At 41.3% G+C, this 21,820-nt stretch overlaps 3 protein-coding genes across 5 annotated transcripts in view; 1 reads left to right on the forward strand and 2 right to left on the reverse strand.

Moving 5' to 3' along the window:
* Positions 1 to 7,252, forward strand: part of cyfip1 (cytoplasmic FMR1 interacting protein 1) — a 50,939-nt gene extending 43,687 nt beyond the window's left edge. Inside the window, exons 24-31 of the mRNA XM_034146255.1 lie at positions 89 to 232; positions 1,338 to 1,428; positions 2,017 to 2,147; positions 2,662 to 2,734; positions 2,843 to 2,937; positions 3,734 to 3,972; positions 5,085 to 5,232; positions 6,677 to 7,252. Of these exons, the coding sequence (XP_034002146.1) occupies positions 89 to 232; positions 1,338 to 1,428; positions 2,017 to 2,147; positions 2,662 to 2,734; positions 2,843 to 2,937; positions 3,734 to 3,972; positions 5,085 to 5,232; positions 6,677 to 6,841 (1,086 nt within the window). The 3' untranslated portion in view covers positions 6,842 to 7,252. The remainder of the gene's footprint in view (positions 1 to 88; positions 233 to 1,337; positions 1,429 to 2,016; positions 2,148 to 2,661; positions 2,735 to 2,842; positions 2,938 to 3,733; positions 3,973 to 5,084; positions 5,233 to 6,676) is intronic.
* nipa2 (NIPA magnesium transporter 2) lies at positions 7,181 to 14,146 on the reverse strand. Of its 3 annotated transcripts, none has more exons than XM_034146258.1 (6): positions 13,954 to 14,146; positions 12,390 to 12,590; positions 11,393 to 11,449; positions 10,803 to 10,893; positions 9,836 to 9,996; positions 7,181 to 8,286 (listed from the first exon to the last, which is right to left on the reverse strand). In XM_034146258.1, the coding sequence occupies exons 2-6, from the start codon at positions 12,526 to 12,528 to the stop codon at positions 7,640 to 7,642; spliced, it is 1,095 nt and encodes a 364-aa protein (XP_034002149.1). In that variant the 5' UTR covers positions 12,529 to 12,590; positions 13,954 to 14,146; the 3' UTR covers positions 7,181 to 7,639. The 3 variants fall into 3 exon arrangements, with proteins under 3 accessions (XP_034002149.1, XP_034002148.1, XP_034002147.1); XM_034146257.1 differs by having other exon boundaries at positions 12,390 to 12,620; positions 13,954 to 14,145; XM_034146256.1 differs by lacking the exon at positions 13,954 to 14,146 and adding an exon at positions 12,714 to 13,112 and having other exon boundaries at positions 12,390 to 12,620.
* A 439-nt stretch (positions 14,147 to 14,585) lies between these two features.
* Positions 14,586 to 18,220, reverse strand: nipa1 (NIPA magnesium transporter 1). The gene is made up of 5 exons (XM_034146260.1): positions 17,882 to 18,220; positions 17,719 to 17,766; positions 16,963 to 17,053; positions 16,696 to 16,856; positions 14,586 to 16,108 (listed from the first exon to the last, which is right to left on the reverse strand). Exons 1-5 carry the CDS (start codon positions 18,015 to 18,017, stop codon positions 15,621 to 15,623), a joined length of 924 nt encoding a protein of 307 aa, XP_034002151.1. The 5' UTR covers positions 18,018 to 18,220; the 3' UTR covers positions 14,586 to 15,620.
* Positions 18,221 to 21,820: the final 3,600 nt, after the last annotated feature.

Consider the following 21,820-nt stretch of genomic DNA (forward strand, 5'->3'; position numbering starts at 1 on the left):
GACGGTCGTCCTCGCTCCCTGTTGCATCATGGGGGATTACAATGTTTATTCTAGTGATGAATCAAAGTTTTTTTCCCTGTGCTTGCAGACCTTGAATCTGGCGTACAGCAGCATCTTCAGCACCTACAGGAACTTCGTGGGCCCCCCCCACATTAAGGTGATGTGTAGACTGCTGGGCTACCAGGGCATCGCCGTGGTGATGGAGGAGCTGCTGAAGGTGGTGAAGAGCCTGGTGAGTGAAACAGGAAGTGTGGGAGGAAAGGGTTTCAATCTCAGAGATGCACCAGTTTTTATTTTCCCTGCCAATTAGAATTAATTTTCACACACATTTGGTCTACCTATGTTGTAAATGTATTATCTTTTTAATTTACACACAGCGTCTATTGCACGTCTGTCCGTCCTGAGAGAGCGATCCTCCTCTGTCGCTCTCCTCGAGGTTTCTTACATTTTTCCCCGTTAACTGTGGGCTGTTTCCTTGTCCGATGTGAGGGACCAAAGGCAGAGTGGGTCGTATTTATATTCTGTCCCTGAGACAAATCTACAATGTGTGATTATATAAATACACTTTAATTTATTGATTATTTAGAATCTCCCTAACCTCCTGATCTAAAAAGTTTCCTCAGGTAAAAACATTTGTATGAAAAGAAAAAAGGATTTGCTAGTTTATTCAAGGGCTCTCTGACCTCCATCGAGGCCAAAGCCTTTTCTTTTTATTATGTTTTCCCCTAACTGAGTGTTTAAACCTCCTGATAGGGTGGGTGTGGCTCAGTGGGTTAGTGCGCTGATCCTCGAATCAGATGATAGCAAGTTCGAGTCCCACTGCAGTCAGCATGTCGTTGTGTCCCTGGGTAAGACACTTCACCCCAAATTGCTCCTGTGGGGATTGCCCACAGTACTGAATGTATGTTAGTCGCTTTGGATAAAAGTGACACGTAATGTAATGTAAAGATCCTCAGGTCAAAGAAACATGCTTTATCTGTTAATATCAAGTCCATGACATATTTTAGTTTTTTTACAAGATCTTTTTTCTGAGTTCCTTAAATAAATAAAATATTCGGGAGAAACACGGGAAACGGTTCTTCAAGAAATACAAAATTGTCATCTTTAAATGATGCACAAAAAAAAGGATATCTTATATTAGGTCCAAGTTATTTTGTGTTAAATAACCAATAATAATAATAATAGCCACACATCAAAATAAAGAAAATAATCAAATGAAATAAAAGCCTCTATTTTCTTGTCCTAGTCAGATGTATTCAAAGTCTCCGAGAGTGCAGACCTAGCCCAGATGCATTTATTTTAAGTATGCTGCTGAACCCTGTCTTTCTCCATCTCAGCTGCAGGGCACCATCATGCAGTATGTGAAGACTCTGATGGAGGTGATGCCCAAGATCTGCAGACTCCCCCGCCACGAGTACGGATCCCCAGGTAGGCAGTCTTACTTTTTACCTCGAGCTAAGGTGCTGTTTACACGGGAACGAAACGGTTTGTATCCGCTACTTTTCTCTTTCGTATAGCCCATTCGTTCACACGAGGCCGTAACGGAACCGCGGAAACGGACCCCTAAAACGATAACGGGTCCCAAGGTGGATAGATCTGCGGACGGAACGCTCTGGGGGGCCAAACGGCTCTGTGTGTACGCCCTATACGATCATTTCCAGATAACGATGAAGCCATAGGCCCGGCATATGTACTACAGCGTCTCCAGCGGGTCGAGCGGTCTCGTGTGAAGGGACACGTTTATTGAGCCGTATCCATGTGAACGGAATACTTTTTTGATATCGAATTCGGTTTGTTTGCGTTTCGTTTGCGTTCCCGTGTAAATGGGGTCTAAGTCAAATATGGTTTTGTTCGTTCTTCTGTCTGCAGGATGACAGAAAAACTACCGGCCTGAATTTCATTTAACTTGATGAGAGAGTGCAACAAGGGCCAGCAGAGAAACATCTTTGGAGCAGATCTGAGTGTAATCCCTACACATCCTCCCTTACTGATAATGTCTCCTCTCCTTCCTCTCAGGGATCCTGGAGTTCTTCCACCACCAGCTGAAGGACATCGTGGAGTACGCTGAGCTGAAGACGGTGTGTTTCCAGAACCTGAGGGAGGTGGGGAACGCCATGCTGTTCTGCCTGCTCAGCGAACAGAGCCTGGTACGCTCAGGATCTCTCTACTGTTTACATCACATCACATACACATGATCACGTAGGAGGGTCGTTGTAGGTAACACATGTAATCATGGAGCCAGAGGAAGGGGCTAATATTCCCACATTTAGAGTATTCTCTGAGATTATAAAGTTGAACATTGCAAGAAAAAGTTTTAATTTAAGATGAGACTTTTTGTGCTTTAAAATGACACACCAAATATGTGCGTTATAATACAACAATCTCCTAAAAAATACAATTAAAATGGGTAGAAATGATAAACCCTTTGCCTGAATGTAGTCAAAGATGTCCTTAACTTAAAGGTATCAATCATTGTTAGGATTTCTTTTTTAAGCAACGAAAAATCAAAGCATAAAGACATAATTATTAAGTATTTGCTTCACATTAGGTGGTCATTGAATGAATAAGTGACACAGGTTACATTTAAATTTTATATATTATTATTGATAATATTAATAATTCAATCTCAGTGTTTTGACTTCCTGTGTGTCTGTCTCCCAGTCTCAGGAGGAGGTTTGTGATCTGTTGCACGCGGCACCTTTCCAGAACATTCTGCCACGAGTCCATGTCAAAGGTAAATATACACATCCCTTTGAGGGAAATGAAAAAAGAAAAACTGCTATTCAGCCATTTTCCTTAGTATTTTAATCTCTTAAAAACGTGTCCTCTCCTTGCTGTGCAGAAGGGGAACGTCTGGACGCCAAGATGAAACGTCTGGAGCAGAAATACACCGCACTGCACCTCGTCCCTCTGATCGAACGCCTCGGGACCCCCCAGGTACAACCAGACTAAACACCCATCATAGAGCGGTGCAGGGATGACGTTTTTCTGAAGTGGACCCTGAAGGCAGCATCTCCCTGGATCAATGTCATTTTGGATTATGGCAGAAAATTATCTTTCTGTCAAACAAACATTTATGATACTTACAGGTTTAGTTCAGCAGAATAATCTCCACATATTAACACCACTTTATGATTTCTGAGGTAAAAAGCTAATGTTGGGCTATAAAGGAACTACAGCACGGTCACATGACTTCACGTCACCACCGCTAAGCTAAAAGCGGCTAATGTTGGGCGTGATGACGTCTCATTTAGACACATGTTAGCAACCGCCATTTTAAAATTCACCAGAGGGGTATTAACTGGCGTATTTTATGTCGTAGGACAAAACGATAACATCTCTTCAGCTTGTGTTGACCACAGAGCGTATTTCAGGATAACAACCAAAAACACATTCAGGAAACCATTGACTTCCAGACAGGGAACAGGAAGTGCTAACATGCTGAGTCATTGCAGGGTTTTAGGACTAATTCCTGCAGCTCTCTATTGTGTTCACTGAAGATTCAAGATTGTTTTATGGCTCATAAAACAATCTTGTTTTATGAGCCATAAAAGTGTCCTTACTGTAAGGTAATTATTATATGTACAGCACTTTGGCTCGACCAAAAATCGTTTTAAAAATGTGCTATATAAATAAAACTTGATTTGATTTGATCATCAAGTGACAGATGATGTTGAAAATCCCAGCCTTACGTTTGTTTCTGACGTGTTTCCCCGTCTCGCTTCTCTTTCAGCAAATCGCCATCGCTCGTGAGGGCGACCTGCTGACCAAAGAGCGTCTGTGCTGCGGTCTCTCCATGTTCGAGGTCATCCTCACTCGGGTGCGCGGCTTCCTGGACGACCCCATCTGGCGCGGCCCGCTGCCTAGCAACGGCGTGATGCACGTGGACGAGTGCGTGGAGTTCCACCGCCTCTGGAGCGCCATGCAGTTCGTCTACTGCATCCCTGTGGGGGCCCACGAGTTCACTGTGGAGTGAGTACAACACACACACACACACACACACACACACACACACACACACACACACACACACACACACACACACACACACACACACACACACACACACACACACACACACACACACACACACACACACACACACACACACACACACGCCGCCTACACATGGCGGCGTGCGTTGGCGGTGGGCGTGTCTTGAGCTTGGGGAGTTTACGCGACCAACAACCAATCACATGAATCTCTGCTGTCAATTGCATAAAAGGTTTTACATGTCACACTTTATATGATGAACATTTATGACATTAATGTCTATGGTGCTATTTTACGCAACATTCCATGCTGGTTAAATACTGTCTATGCCTGCTAGCTGTCCATTCAAACGAAGTACACTGAATATAAACTCCCCAACCAGGCGAAAACCTACCAGTTTCACCCACTGTCTCTGCCGGAGCCTGGCTCCTCCGGTTTGTATCCCGGTAGGTGAACAGGGACTGAAAGCACCGGGTGATTCCCTACCGCTACGATTATTTTCTCCTCCATTTTTTGGCATATGAGGAAATGAACTGCGGTCTGGCTCTCCCAGCATACACGCGGTTTGATTGGCTAGCGCTTGTACTGGCAGATTTGCATACGCGGGATTTGATTGGCTGACGCCTCCGCCTCGGCTTCAAAAGTAGAACATTGCTCTACTTTTGCAGCGAGCACCGCGAGAAAAGCTACGCTTTACTCCCACAATGCAGTTCGGCGAATCGTGACGTCACCCCATTCAAAGTGAATGGGCAGAAGCGTTGAAGTGTCAACGCACGCCGCCATGTGTAGGGGCCGTCACACTCACACTCACACATCTGCAGCACGCACACACACCTGCAGCATAAACACACACACACATATATGCATCACACACACCTGCAGCATAAACACACACACATATGCAGCACACACACCTGCAGCAAACACACAAACACACCTACAATACACAATACATTTTGTAGCCCTATTGAAGACATTTAATGACATATCTTTTGGAAAATCTATTTCAAGACTCTTTATGAACCCTGTGTCTCCCCATGTGATTAACCCCCCCCCCCCCCCCCCCCCACCCCCTCCTGTGCTCCCTTTAGGCAGTGCTTCGGGGACGGGCTGCACTGGGCCGGCTGTATGATCATCTCTCTGCTCGGTCAGCACCGACGCTTCGACATCCTGGACTTCAGCTACCACCTGCTCAAAGTGCAGAAACACGACGGCAAGGACGAGGTCATCAAGAGCGTGGTGAGTGAAGAGGGGGGGGGGGGGGCGAGATATGGAGTAACATGGTGGTAATTCTGATGCCCTGTGAGGGACAGTTTAAGTAAGAACAAAATGCTTAGGGAGCCGGTCGAGGGAGGGTATATTCAGAGAACATGTTTAGAATAGAGTTGTATATTTACAAGGAGAAAATGTGGATGTTCTTTGAGATTAAAACATTTACTAGAATACATTTTTTTTTTTAAATGGTTTTGAATTTGAAAAGATATTCATAAAATCCCAATATTCTTTCTAGTAGTCAGTTATAGAAAGAGAAAACACTACTTCTATCTTGAATACATTTACAAGACAAATCTAAAAAAAGTATGATAAATAAACGTGGATATTGTCATTCAGTGCATTGCTGTTACCGAGCACACAGTGACACTGCTCTGACTCACGGTGATACACACAGGTTGTTTGTAGAAGGAGCGGCAGCAGAGATTTGTCGCTGTGTAAATAAACTGAATTGCTCTGTGTTTACCTTCAAGTTTCGCACTTTATGAACAATGAGGACGCCCTTTTACGGCAACAAAAGATTAGCCATCTCAACCAATTCTCATTACCATTGAAAAATATTTTAGAATGATCATGGAGCAACTTTTGTCAATAGGAACTGTTACAAAGAAATACTTTTTATTAAGTCTGTAGAACACCGTTAGCAGGTCAGTTCCGCAATACTTCATTCAGATACTTTTGCATAATTTGCAGAATATTGTGCCAACTTCCAGGGACTGCAGATCGAAATGATATTTTATTATCTACTAGTACTTGTTCAATGAGGTTATAATTATCACTGCATTTTGGATGTTGTGCAAGTCTATATTGCAATTAGGATAAATTGTGGAACACTTATTCAGGGTGTCCGCGGGGTCTTAAAAAGTATTACAAGTTGATAAATCAATTTAGTGAAAATGAAGGCTATTAAAAAGTATTAAACTGCATTTTCCAAGGTATTAAATGTTGTAGCTTGTTTTCAATAAGTATATAAATGGTCCAAAGAGGTTGTATTCTACAGTCTGCCTGAATGTAATCATTGCGTAGGTGTGCAGTGTGATTCTGTGTAGTTTATTTATGGCATCCCGTTGGATTTGACGTCATCTGAACAGGACATCGCACGCTCACTGCTTGATAGCGCGCGAAGCTCCGTTTACGCCGGTTGTTAAACAACATCGTTATGGGGAAATGCAAGTTTGCGTCCAAATGGTTGGAAGATAAGGAGGAAGGACAATCAATATTGTATATAGTGAATGTGAGGTAAAGTGTGTCGCCAATGTAACCGGTTAAAACTCAAAGTGGCGATGAGGTCTTAAAATGTATGGAAAGGGTCTTAAAAAAGGTCTTAAAAGGTGTTACATTTGACTTCAGGATTCCTGCATATACCCTGATATTGAATCCCCCCCCCCTCTGTATATCTGCCTTCCTTCAGCCGCTGAAGAAGATGGTGGACAGGATCCGCAGATTCCAGGTCATCAACAATGAGGTGTTTTCGATCCTGAACAAGTACCTGAAGGCCGGAGACGGAGAGAATATGCCGGTGGAACACGTGCGCTGCTTCCAGCCGCCCATTCACCAGTCTCTGGCCAGCAGCTGAAACTCACACTCAGTCACTTCGTAGAGAGGCAGACGTCGGGAAGAGGGGCCACTTTTTTTTTTGTGTCAGATTTATTATTTTTTGTATTCACTTGTGCCTTATCATATACGAATAGATATTCCCCTTTTGGATGACTATTCTTTGTTTTATACTTGCAGAAAGCTTTAGATCAGGGAGGTGAAATGAGTTTTATCAGATAATATTTAAGGGGTTTGCAGTGGTGGAGTATTAAAGGTGGAGAGTAACGTATTTTAAGGGTGGAGGTGTTATATTCTATATTGTTGTTGAACGTGCATGCACAATATTTTAAAGGAAATTGAAAAGTAACAACGCTCATACTCATGTTAAGCATTTATTCACTGTGCCTTCAAATGTTTTAATCATTTTAATTCAATAAATATGTAACAAATCTGTTGGTTCACCTCGAGAGCTTTATGTAAAAAAGAAAACTTCCAACGAAATCTGTCGTTACCTTCAAGTATCACGAAAAGAAAAACCTCAAATCATAGTGAGCGTCCTTTTTTAATTGTCAGCAGGACTTCATATAGAATATATATTAAAACATTTTATCCCCTTTGATTTATAGAAAGTAAGTCAGTGCATGAGTATGCATGTACATATAACAAAACTTCTCTTAAAAAAACTCATATTTACAGCGCTACAGAGGAATGAAATTAAGTTCTAGGGTTCAGAGAAAAGTAAGGCAAATTAAAACGTTAAATACAATCCGCTGGTCCGCCCGAACGCTTCCCTCACAGTTGATTGTCTCATTAGTGTCGAGTCAGTATGAAGAGTTCCTCAGTGATCTAAAGAGGAAGTCATCGCCCCGTTCCTCCTGGAGACGCTGTCAAACGGCAGCCCCATCTCCCGGTCCTCCATGTCCTCCGTGGACTCGTTGTGCAGCAGCTCGTAGTGCGACGCTACGCCGTTAGCCGCCGGGCGCTCGTCCTTCCTCATGGACACGGCGAGCGACGACAGGCTGACGCTGACGTCTTTGAAGGCGTGCAGCAGGAAGATGCCCACGATGATGGTGAGGAAGCCGCTCAGGGTCCCGATGACGTCCCCGGCCCCCATGTGGCCCCACTCCTTGAAGAGGATGGCGGAGCAGGAGAGCACGGAGGTGGTGAAGAACACGTAGTAGATGGGCGTCACCAGCGAGGTGTTGAAGATGTCCAGCGCCTTGTTCAGGTAGTTGATCTGCGTGCTCACGCAGGCCAGCAGCCCCAGCAGCAGGATCCAGGCCAGAGGGTTCCCCACCACGTTCTTCCCCGCGATCGCCTCCTTGATGGCGATGCCCAGGCCTTTGACGCAGGACACCGACAGCGATCCGATCACCGAGCAGATGGTGATGTACACCAGGATGTTGCTTTGACCGTGACGGGGACCCACCACGAAGATGAAGATGAGCGCCACGATGATGACCACAATGGCAAAGGATAAAAAGGCTGGGAGGAAACGGGTAGCAAGGTGAGTAAGAATACAAACACATTGGTAGTGTTTGGTACAGCAGCATATTAGCTCAAAGGTAAAAACATTTGTCAATATTTATTTATTGAATTTTTACATTTGAGAAAAAACCTTGAATATTCTGATATCTACGTCATAAATAAGCAGCAGAAAACTGAACTGAATGTTCTTTATTTAATTTGGGGGGAAATCTGACCTCCTACATCCCCCCCCAGGGTCTGGTAATGTATTTATTTTTTGCAAAAGAAGAAGAGATATTGTATTGTAGGCATGGGGCATACAATACAACATATTAGCTTATTCGCCTGGTATCTGATATGGGGCCCACTTGTCTTAATTAAGGAAAAATAAAATGCCATAATAAGTAGTTCTAGTTTGTTCTTAAATCAAGCAAAATAGGCATTATTCTGATATGAAATTAATTAATGTACATACTGTAGCCTTTTAAAAGAGGACATATGTGACCTGCTCCATCGAAATCAGTCGCATTGACCCGAAGACACATTTTGAGTTGTATCCACTGTTGGAAAGAGGAGATTCCTAGCTTTCTAATGATATCAGGATTGTTGTTGCACTCCAAATATTAAGCAAAATATGTCACATTATATAATGACTATCACCGAGTCATCTCTTCTCTGGAATCCATCGATCTGATTGATTATTAGCGGCTAGCAAATGATCAAAGTAGTACGGAGGGAAGATATTTTTGTTTGGATTACTGGTCTGGGGGAAGCTCGTGCGTTTGTGTATTTTTGCGTTTGTGTGTTTGTTTCCCGGGGAAACACTCACAAGAAACACCGGCTGTTGTTATGCCTGCTGTGCCGTCAAGTTACTCCGTTCTCTGCTTGTAATTATGCCGTTACAAGCTTCAAAGCTGTATTTATCATCTGAATTTGCCGAAACAAGTTTAATATTCTGAAAGCCAAGACTTTGTTTATTTTAAATCAGATGAAAACAAACTGTAACGGACCCTGCCGTGATGTCAGCGGGAGCGGCGCTGCGGAAGAGTGCGAGTGAGAGCTGTCTTCTTCCCTTTACAAGCTTCAAAAATGTATTTAGCGTGTGATTTTGGAAATAAAAATTTCATATTCTGAAAGCAAATACTTTGTTTAGTTAAAATCAAACAAAACACCCAAACCCAGAAAAACTATTTTTTTACGCAAATCCACGTTTATTTTTAAATGAGCCGTTGCGACTTCCGACTGATTTCGATAGAGCGGGTCACATTACAGTGTTTCCCACAGAATTTGATTCTATTTGTGGGGGCACCACACCGCCCGCCACAAATAAATCAATGTATGGGAAACACTGCATTATTAATTTGTGCCTCTACTGTCAGTGGGAGAAACTCCCTCTGGAGGGAACGACGGGATCTTAGCCTTTGCAGACCATTCACATGCACTAAAACCTATAGAACACTACAGGGAAGGGAAACCCCCAGAAAGCACAACATGTCCTCCCTTATTCTTGTGTTACAAGGAAGTAAGCCATGATGACAGAAATGTTTCCGGCCCGTTCTCTCTGTACCTGGGTCGACGAGCTTCTCGGCCATGTGGTCCAGGCTGCTGATCTCCTCCTCCTGCGGGGCGTGGATCACCATGGTGGTGGAGCCCAGGATGCTGAGGAGGCAGCCCAGCTTCCCGTGGAGGTTCAACCGCTCCGTCAGGAAGTAGGAGGACAGCACCGCACTGCAAACACAGTACAGGACACAGTCAGTACAGGACAGTCAGTACAGGACAGTCAGTACAGGACAGTCAGTACAGGACACAGTCAGTACAGGACACAGTCAGTACAGGACACAGTCAGTACAGGACAGTCAGGACAGGACAGTCAGTACAGGACACACATCCATTTACTAATATGTAAAAAAGTTACTTTACACATGGTTTTAGGTTGCGGTCGCATAGTCTTTTTTCTATCAGGAAGGTTCCTAAAGGTGTGAAATGACCCGGAAATGTCTTGATAAGAGCTGTTTGGATTCTCTAGAAGATGATAAAGGAAGCATTGAAGCTCCTTCCCTATCATCTCCTTTAGGAAACACTTGACCTTCCTTTACGAAAGGAGAAAACGGGGTCCCACAATTCCTTGCCTCACATGTTTGAATGGTGGCCTAACAGGCTTGTAGTTGTATTTATTTAAATAGTTTCATACATTCATAATAATTGGGATTCATGTGGATTAATCCAACCGGACACAAGTGTGATCAAACAATTCCTTGGCAATGAAGAATATATTTGTTACCGATGTCCATGTTTATAAAGCTTGCAACAGGATAAAAAACACACAAAGTATCTAGATGTTTTTAGTCCATCTATGTGAAACTGTAGTTTCTCTACGCTCGACTCAGTAACATCCTCATCATAATGACGTCACAGTGTCAGTGCATCTCTTTCCTCTGATCATCTTTCCTTAACCCCTGGACATTTCTCACTGAAGCAGAAGAGGTTAGGAAAACACACAGGACCTGATTTTTTTCCTGCAGAGGTATCTTTACCTGACGAGCACGCTGAGCGCTCCCAGCGGGGTCACCAGGGTCGCCGGAGCGAAGGCGTACGCTGCAAAGTTCGCTGCTTCACCGGCTCCCACTGAGAGATATGACAAACACTCAGTAAGACACATGGTGTAATGAAAGGCAGGCTGAGGTTCATGTGTTCAAACAGTAATAAGTATGAAAGACGTGATCACGGGTGGAGTAATTTGCAGGTAAACTACGTAACAATACATACCAGAAGTGTGAGGTCAACTGGGTCAAAGATACATATAATGGTTTAACAACAATTGATTAAAAGTAAGGTCCTCCCACTAGTGCTGGAACCAAGATACTTTTTAATATAGTCTAATTTGGTGAAAGATATCTCTCATATGATTTAAAATAAAGAAAAACAGCAAATCTTCATACTTGAGGGGCTGAAATATGCTGTTGATTCAATTAAGTCCTTTTTAAAAAGGCCTTGAATTCACAAAAAGGTGAAAACTATCCGTTCAACCAACTTGAACCCAGTTTGAATCTCCTTGCCTAAACATCCTTTAACTAACCGGCTCCTATCTGATCACAGTTTGGACCTCCTGCGTGTTTTCACTTACTTGATAATAAACCGGCCCACCACAGCCACTCCTTCAGATATGCATGACCCCCCTGGCCTGAAGAACAAAAGCATATATTAAGAACATTTGAATCTATTCATTTGAATAACATTTGCATGTTAACAAAACATGTAGTCAATAAATACACAACATGCAGCAGCTGCAGAGGGTCAGGTGATCAAACATCAGCTGACCTTCATATAAACCCTTCATATAGAACATTTAAAAACGCCAATTTAGTTGAGCTCAAATTAAAGTAAATACATTTGAGTTATTGAACTTTCATTGAATCACCAAAAAAAATGCCCTTTCAAATAAAAGACTTCTATAGGCCTGTATATCCCCCTTTCAAATATCATGTGAATTTATTGACCCCTCCCGTAAATAAGACAACTTTAAAAACGGTAAGGTATTAATATTACAACTAATACAAATGTCAGGGGCTCATTTTATTATTGAAGCTTAAAACATACGTTTACAAATATTTGCATGATGTATGTTTGGTTATTTTATTTTAATATTGCTGTGTTTATTTATTCTTTTTTTGACTTTGTAGAAGGACTTTCTAACATTGCATTCAAAAGTGCTATATACATAAATATATTCTTATTATAATTGTTTTTAAATCCTCCCAAACTTTTCGTGGAAAGTTTCTGAAAAAGGTAATGTACTTTGAACCAGAACCTTCTATAAGACTGAGTATCTTTTATGGACTTTACCCTAAAAAAAAGGTTTTTATACGAAGTTGTTAATTATTTCCTCCAGCTTAACTTCCCTGTGAAAGCTTCCTGATGCACAAAAACACACACCATTCAGAGTAAAACTAAGAAAACCTGAAACGTAGGTGAAGTGTTTTCTCCAGGTGTGCCTCTACCTGTTCAGCTACTTATCAGTTGCTTAACTGCAGCAGGGAGTGCCTTCACTGCTCTGACAGGTTGTCGTTCCTTGTTTTTAGGTTATTTGTGAGGTGCATCAGTTCCCCAGTAAAGGTCAGTACCTGCTCGCATGGCTCCTTTCCTGGCCAGCCGCAGAAGTCCTTTCTTCTTCAGGATGAAACTTCCTCCGATGAAGATGCTGGAGCTGACGGCCAACCCCAGGCCGATGTAGAAATCATACTTCCCCCGGTCCTCACCCATAGTGAGGCTGGTTGTGTTGGTGTGGTCTGTCACATCTACGAGCAAACAGTGCAGGTGCTTGCCTAAATGACAGTCCCGTCCAGCCCACACACCTGAGAGCAGACACAAAGTTAGACATGACATTTATAAACAGCTGCTGTGGGGTATAAAAGTCCAAAAGAGAAATGTTGACAGCCAAGACCTACCGTCTCCACAGGTGATATTACAAAAGTCATCCACCATGATTTGACGTTTGGTATTAATCCATCAGAGTAACTTTTACAACTAACTAGTTTCAATGTCAGCTTATCCCATACTAGAAATCGATGATTGAATGCCAGCAGGTTGAGAGGGTGTTGTGCCAAAAAAGCCTCGTGAAACTTAGTCAGCTGCTGTGTCAATAAAAACCTTTCCAACAGAGGAATTCAGGGAGTGACACCTCTGAGGTTAACCTGAGCACGCTCTGTGCTAAGCTAAGATACAACGAGGAACTACATTTGTTAATGCAGCTCGACAGTGCTTTGCAACACTGATCTTAAAAGTGGGGTTTCATATCATAAGATACAAAAGGCTAGATAAATAGATAGTTACAAGGCTATGAATAATGAAGGATAAAAATGATAACCCTTGAAAACTAAAAAAGGTATATATGAATAGATAATATAAAAATAAAAATACATTTAAAAATAAAAGAATGTGTAACATTAAAAGGGAAAATAGAACTCTGATTGATAATGATACAAATAATAGAATAAAAATAAAATTTTAAATATAATGGGAAGTATACTGCATTGATTATTTATAATTTAAAAAATAAACAATAATAACAAAGTGAAAAAAATAATATATAATATACAATATAAAAATAAACGTAATACAAATAAGAAAAACAATTAAGTAAAAAAACAACAATTAAAATACATACATTTCAAAAGAAGTGCACTGCAGTTCGTAAGTGCGAAGCAAAGTGCCAAAACACAGTTATAAGGCCTCTATTAAAAAAAGTCATAGGTAACTAAAGGCACATTTTATTAAATACTATTAGCTTAGCTTAGTAGCCTGGTATCTGATAGTATGTGATCTGGTTTGTTCCGTAGCATTTGGGCGTAATTAACAAAGGCAACATCCGCGATCTTATTTCGGCTGTTAATTAAATACACCGGCAGTAAACAGCCTATTTCCTTAACAACACTGTCATCAAATGTCAGAACACTATTCACATTGAAAGGGCCATTATTGTGGGGCCAAAGCATTCCATTTTCATCCAAATATAAGCATGCATTACGAGTATTTCCCTCGATAGCCACATTAGCTTGTATTAGCTCGACGGCAAACTAATTGGCTGGCTAGCGAAGTCAGTTGGCGTCAAGTTAAATACAAATAACCCAGCTATTGGTTATTTGTTTGGTTAAATAAGTTAAATAGGAAATAATGGAAGTACATCACCTGTCCAAAAGGTAGCTGCCTGCTGGTTTCCCCACAACAAGAGCAAAGTGGAATAGCTAGCAGATTAGCTGATAGCTAGCCTACTTCCGGCTTCTGATGCTCCACATCTCAAGGTTCATCAGAAGGAGATCCGCTGAACGACTGCCGCACTGAGAGCTTCTTCTTCTGCTTATCAGAGCAGCAGAGCCCGCTGAACTGATGAGCCCTCCGGAGGTTGAAGTCCAGAAGCACACTGATACTACAAACACTCATAGTATTTACCATGAGTCATCTTTATTGTTGTCATTAGGTGATTCATATTATCTATACAAAAATAGACAAATAATGTGCAAAGCAGCTGTTTTAAAACACAATGCATCTAGATGTTATGATTACTTATAATTACTCGTAAAGATAAGTAAATAAACAACATTCAATTGTCTCTTTACATCTTATATAACAGTACTTAATGTTTTACACATGTTAATTCAACATAATATAGATTTTATTACAGTGCAATTAAGAACATCCCTTTAGTTTATTGCCTTATTAATTATAAATATTTTAATGTGCATTTTTGGATAATTGTTAAGGATCAACATAAATCACTACCACTACTTCTATTCTCCACTTTACAATAATACAGCACAATCTGTAGTAAAATCCTTGTTTATTCAAAAGCGTGTACATTATTACAAATAATGGACAACAGCATTTGTGAACAACTGGTGAGGAGTTAAAACGAATACTTTAATGAAAGTATGAGTCCCATATATTTTTTTAAACTACATGTATAGTAATCTGTATTAGTAAAATTGAAGTACAACTACATTTAAACGCGTGTTTTTTAAACTTTTATAACAAATAGTAGAAATGAATGTAAACATATTTTTTAAATACATTGTCCATAATCAAATTAATCAACAATTAATTGACATCACATCACAGTTACCACGTTAAATAATAAATAAATAAAAAGTTTATATTTGGTATATCAGACATAGAGATAATTCAGTCATTGTTCAAACTCGTCTTCACAGCTCCTGGACTAAAGAGGCTGCTTCTTAAGTTACACTGAATAATTCACAGGCTCACTGAATAAGTTAAAGTGTCGGTCATATAGTCTTTCATTGGAGGAACTTTTAAAGAGCTTATTCAATTAAACAGAATTATTTTAAGTTTCTATTTAACAGGTTGCATCTGTCCGTTAAGCCTCTTGTACCTATTTGCAAATAGGCAAAATATAACATGGGAAATTAACTGTTACCCAGGTGTTATTTAAAGAGGACATAGTATGCTCGAGTTCAGGCTGATATAAGTATTCATACTACCTCTTTTCACCCTCTGTCTGAAACCAGAGCCCAGTCTGCTCTGATTGGTTGGAGAGGAAGTTTGGGATTTTAGCCTTTGCAGACCATTTACATGCACAAAAACCTATAAAACACACTACAGGAAACGGAAACCCCCAAAAGCATAGTTGGGCCTCTTTAATTAATTATAGGTTACACAGTAATTGAGAACTTTCCATAAGAAACTGCAAGAGATTCAAGTTAAATGTTAAGTCAAGGTAGTTATAAATTGTTCATTTAAACTGAGTTTTGACCAATCAAGTATGTTATGAGGAATGCTACCTGCATGGATGGAATACTTAATGTGTCATAACGGCCTGTAAACATAAATCATCTCCATCAGTCCGCCTTCTTCTTCCAGGTGACCTCGGCCTCCTGTGAGATGCGCAGCAGAGCGACTCCGACACACACCGTGGTGAGAGCGCAGAGCAGGGCCAGGCTGTGTGTGGCCGTCAGAGCCGTCCACTCCTTAAACAGCAGAGCGGACGCCACGATCACGGAGCACGTGAATGCCACATAGTACACGGCTTCAAACACATTGGAGCTGAAGCTCTGCAGGGCCTTGTTGATGTAGAGGAACTGCAGGAGGATGCTGACGGCGAGCGTGCACAGCAGGAAGAGGAAGAGAGGCAGAGCGCGACCCCCATCGGCCCCAAACACCTCCCCTGCCACCAGGCCCAGGCCCTTGCTGCAGGGCACGGTGAAGCTGCCCAGCAGGGAGCATATGGAGACGTACACCATGATGTTAGAGGAGCCGTGAGCCGGAGCAACAAACAGGATGAGGACGAGCAGCAGCACCACCACCAGGAGGGCGTAGCTCACAAACACTGCAGGAGAGATTATTTAGAGATTTATACAGAGGTAGGAGAAGTACTTATTTCTGCTTTTTTAAACTGCAGTATGTGCTCATGTGTTTCATTGTTGGTGTACAGGCTACCGTCTGGATATTCTGAATGATGTTTTCCTATAAATAAAACAATTCTGGTACCGCAGTATCAGGTCTAAAACCACCAGACTCAGGGACATCCCACAGGCCATAAGACTATTAAACACCTGCACTTTAAAGAACATCCATAAACATTCATCTGTTTGCATCTTCTTGCAAATGATTGATCTAATATCTCATTCCATTTACTTGTATAATAGACTCTTCTTGCACTATTTATATTTTATTTGTATTTACTTGCACTATTTTAACTGTTTTATTTGTTCTATGTCCTATATATATGTTGCACTGTTGGAGGAGCCTGTGACCTACGTTTTTCATCGACACATCTACACTGTAGCTAATGTGAAAATGACAATAAAGTCTTGAATGAAGTTTTTACATTGTTCTGTTGTCTTACATAATACACGTTAAGTAAAAACATCTTATTGATATTTATTTTCTATTGGATTGATTTGAGTGTCTCACCTGGGTCTGCCAGCCTCTCCTCCAGCTGCTCTCTGGAGGTCACAGTCTCGGCTTTAGGGGCGTGGATGATGAGCACCACGGAGCCACAGCAGCATAAAACACAGCCCAGCTTCCCCAGAATGTTTAGATGCTCCTTCAGGATCCACGAGGCCAGCACAGCCCTGCAGGAGCACACAACATCTTCATAACAAAGTCAAAGAAGCTTTATTTATGATCAAAAACATAGTCAATGTGCCAGCAGAAAATAAGAAAGAGTCTCTCTCTTACCCAAATAACACTCCCAGGGCTCCCAGAGGTGTGACGATCACAGCGGGGGCCACGTTATACGCCAGGAAATTCCCAATCTGACCAACAATCACTGATGAGAGACATACACAGGTGTGTCAAAAACATGACAAACGTGTTGCCCTATATCCTCTAGCAGAGCTGCAAAGTAATTAAGTACATTTACTAAAGAAATGTATCTTAATATTTTTGAGTTTTTTCTGCATGAGTAATTTACTCCTAATACTTCAAGTACACTTTCCTATTTGTATTTTAAATACTTTTACTTAAGTACCATTCTCCACCACTGTCCTCTAGTGTCAACAGGTGGGGCTATAATAAGATAACATAATGCTTTATTTTTTCCCGTCACAGCGGCATAGATAAGACATAATGAATATAATCAGCTCTTAAATCAGACTTTAGTTCCACCTGGATTAAATTCACAAGCTACCCTGCAGTATACAAAGTCATTCAAACTAGCTGCACCTTTACCAGCTTTGATGATCAATAATTATAAAACATATCATATATATTATTCTTAAATGGACCAATCTGCATAATGACTACTTTTACTTTTTGTACTTTAAGTATATTTTGATGCTGATACTTTTGCACTTTTACTCGAGTAACATTTTGAATACAGGACTTTTACTTGAAACAGAGTATTCCTACACTCTGGTTGGTACAAGACCAGAGTACTTCTCCCGGCCACCTCTGGTTATGAAGGATACATATCTGTATCGAGTATATACTCACTGGCCAGAGTGCCCCCCCACCACACCACATCTGTGAGGTACGACCCCCCTGAGGAAAACACAGAAACACGTTTTATGAACAGACTTTATGGTGTTATTTTCATACAGAAAGCTAGATATGTATGCATTTTCATACAGAAAGCTAATTATCAGCTTCATTATACCTCTGTCTCTGGAGCGTAATATCCCCTTCTTCTGCAGCACAAAGGTGGAGCCATTGATGAAACTCGACACCACTGCTATCAGTATTCCAGAGACAGGAAGAGAAACACCGCTCTGATCCGAGTCTGGAGACATCATTCACTTTTATGTACTTTATTCTAACATTAACTGAGGAATGACTGAAGCTCCTCTCCACGGGTTAGGAGTTTGGACCCGGAAGCATGTGCAGTTGCTCAAGGACCCCGTTTCACTTCTCTTATTTTTCATTTCCTCGCTCCTCGGTCTCGGTCTCACCGGAAGTTGATTTGTCTGCGCCATTTTGAGTAACGTCCCTTATTTTTGCCGGAGGACCGAGGATCGAGGAGCGAGGAGCGATAATAGAGGAGCTATAATCGAGGAACCACCAGACCATCCTTCGATGAAATCCTCAGAGACTCGCCCCGCCCCCTTACTGTGTATCGCTCACTGATTGGACGGTGCAGCGCATGCACTGATCTGATGCTTCTTGACATGAGAGCAGAGTTTCCCAGCGGAGTGAAGAAAACACATGAAACTCACGGGACTCACTCCTCAGTTTATACCAGTGGCGTCGCCTGGCCTGGGCATCCGGGGCTTTAGCCCCGAATGTTTTTTCTGTAGCCCCGGACAATTGTCCCTCAATAATATAATACATTAACCGTGCTTTACGTGAACCTCATCATGACACAAGAGAGGACGGCAGCACTGTAATTTCCCGTGTTCAGTGAATGCAACAGAGGCATGACACCAGACCAATCAGAGAGTTGCATGGAAATAAATGTGTGCTTGTGTCATTCAAGCTCGGCTCTGTGTGTGTGTGGCAATAGCGCATTTAGTGTGATTGAGAGGGAGGGAGGGACCGGTGCCAGCATGGACCGTGTTGTTAGCATCTGGTTAGCTAGCTGCACTAACGGACATAAGGAGCTGTTTGTTCCACAAGAAGCTGGAGGAGAGTCCTCTCCTCTCAGACTGAGAGACTCAGGTGAGCTAAAGGACTCTCTGAGTGTTTAGATAGTTAACTTTAGTCTAAGTTATCTCAGTGGGTCTCAAACGGTTTGGTCACAAATTATTCAAAAGATTATTTCCGCGGCACACCTTCATATGATCATTATAGTTATAAAAAAAATAAGAGAATAAAGGAAAAACAGTTATGAAATACTATATGGTAGTAAAACAAGAATAGAGTTTAAAAGGGGAGTGATTAGTAAAGTATCCATAAAGAAAAATCTGTTTACAGTTCTGCTTCATATGGGTGTTGAGAGAGGTATCCATAGATCTCTTCATTTTGCTCTCAAAGTGCACCAGATTGATGCATTTAACTTCAATATTTAAAAAAAAATCTTCCCGGGGGAGCATCCCCCCGGACCCCCCTAGAGGAGGTGAGGACCCCACTCATAAAAAATACCACTTTACCCCTGCCTATATGCCGTGAGCTGATTATCGAGCCTTCATTGTAAGTCGCGGGTGTACTGTGTGTGTGCGTGTGGGGAGTGTTGCAGTGAAAAATGCCACTGTAGTGCCGCCGCCACTGTGGGCTAAGCCCCGAATGTTTTCAGGTCCAGGCGACGCCCCTGGTTTATACTGTGTTTTGTTTCAATTAATGCATCATTTAGTTACAAATATGTGATATATCTGAACAACAAAGTGGACAAAAATCATTTCATTCATTTATTGGAAACATTTTCGTAATCGCTTTTTTCGTTTTACATTTTCATTTATTGTCATTTCCATTCAGTCAGTCATTAAGTGCTATTTAACATGTTAATTTGCTACATATCCACACAAAGTGTGCAATCCAGTTAATGTTAATCTAACTGGGTTTTGATAGATAACATATCTCTTTTTCTTCTCACAATTATTTTATTTATATTGTGCACTGTAATCAATATTAACCAAACTAATAGTTCGTTTATACATTTTAAGAATGGCGTTTATGTTTTTTGTGAATTAGTTCTTATTTTATTTTATTTATTTGGGTCTACAACAGATGATACACATGTTTGTGTAAATGTGTACTAACAGAGGCGGGGGTGTGTGTGAAAATAACGGGGACAGAGCTGGCTGCTGTCAGACGATCAGCTGTGCAGCGTCATCACAAACGGACGTCGCTTCACGTGACGCTCCGGAGGAAAGGACGTCCCATTGCCCTTAAAACTCATTTCCCTGCTTCTCGTGGTTTCCTTGCGTCTCTCCATGCTTCCCTGGTGGGAGGGACTAGTCACAGGGAAACGACGCAAGTGAGGGACGCAAGGAATCCTCCTTCTTCTTCTTCTTCTTCTTCTTCTTCTTCTTCTTCTTCTTCTCTTTAATGGCGAATCGCTTCCACTTGGAGCATATATCGCCACCTACTGTTGGTTTATTAAATGTTTATACTAAATCCTTGTCCTCAGACCAGTGCTTTTGAGGAATTTGAAGATCAACTTGTTTGCTTCATTTCTTGATTTACTTTCATATATTGACTTGAAATCCATGTCCTTGATGTTGAGTTGTTCCAGTGCAGTTTTCAGAATGAGTCTTTGTCTGTTATAATCCGGGCAGCTAAAAAATACATGATGTATTGTCTCTGGTTGTTGGCAACCATCACAATTGCCATTTGGATGTTTTCCAATCAGATGCAGTGATGAGTTTAATCCAGAGTGACCCACTTTTATCCTGCTGTTAATGCTCTGTTCTCTTCTACTACTCCCCCAAGTGCTTCCCGTTCCTACTTCCCTTTGTATCTGGTATAAATGTCTTCCTTTGGTGTTACTGTCCCATAGTTTTTGCCATTGTTGCTTGATAACAACTTTTGTAACAGATTTGACTTCTGCTCTACTGATGGGTACCATAATATCAATCTGGTTTGCTTTCAAACCACATTTTGCCAGTTGATCCACTACCTCATTCCCTCTAATACCCACATGCGCTGGAACCCACACAAATTGAACAACAATTCCCAGATGAACTAACCTAAACATGATGTGTAAAATTTCATGTAAAATATCCTGTCGACATTCTGAAGAGAAGTTGTTTATACTCTCCAGAGCTGCACTGGAGTCAGAGCAAATGACCACTCGCATTGGCTGTATTTCCTCTACCCACTGAAGTGCTAGTGAGATAGCCATCATCTCTACTGTATATACTGCGATATGATCACTCGTCCGCTTTCCCACTTTTACTTTTAATTCAGGAACATAAAATGCACAACTAGTTTGACCATTTTCTGGATTTTTGGATCCATCAGTAAATATTTGTATAAACTGCCCATATTGTTCATGTAGAACAGTATTCACATAAGCCTGTACATTAATTTTGTTTTTCATTGAATGTAACCTTTTCAATAAAGATAAATCTACTATAGGTTGAGGTAGCAACCATGGTGGAACAGCTGATAACAACACCGTCGGACTAATATTCCATTCTTTAACTTTGAATTCCTTACATAATTCCGAAACACAAACACAAAAACTTTCTTTTTTCATTTTGTTACTTTCCCAACTTGTTTTTACAGTTTGTTTAGTAGGGTGAGTATCTTTATGGCCCTGTAGATTTGCCCAGTAATTAACAATTAACTGTTTTCTCCTCAAAAAAATTGGTATTTCTCCGACCTCTACCTGAAGTGCCGACACTGGTGTAGATCTGACTGCCCCACAGCATATACTTAGTGCTTGTGCCTGGACTCTATCTAATTTTTGAAGAGAAGAGTATGCAGCTGAACCATACACTATGAGTCCGTATTCTATGGCTGATCTAATTAATGCTGTGTATACGTTCCTCAAAGCAGCTTTATCAGCCCCCCACTTAGTACCTGCCAAGCACCTCATAACATTTAAAACCCTTTTACATTTATCTACTACTTTATCAATGTGAGTACTCCATGTGACTCTCTCGTCCAACCATATTCCCAGAAATTTAAATGTCTTCACTTTCTTTTCTTTAAAGTT

This window comes from Trematomus bernacchii, unplaced genomic scaffold (assembly GCF_902827165.1).
Source record: "Trematomus bernacchii unplaced genomic scaffold, fTreBer1.1, whole genome shotgun sequence".
Lineage (NCBI taxonomy): Eukaryota > Metazoa > Chordata > Actinopteri > Perciformes > Nototheniidae > Trematomus > Trematomus bernacchii.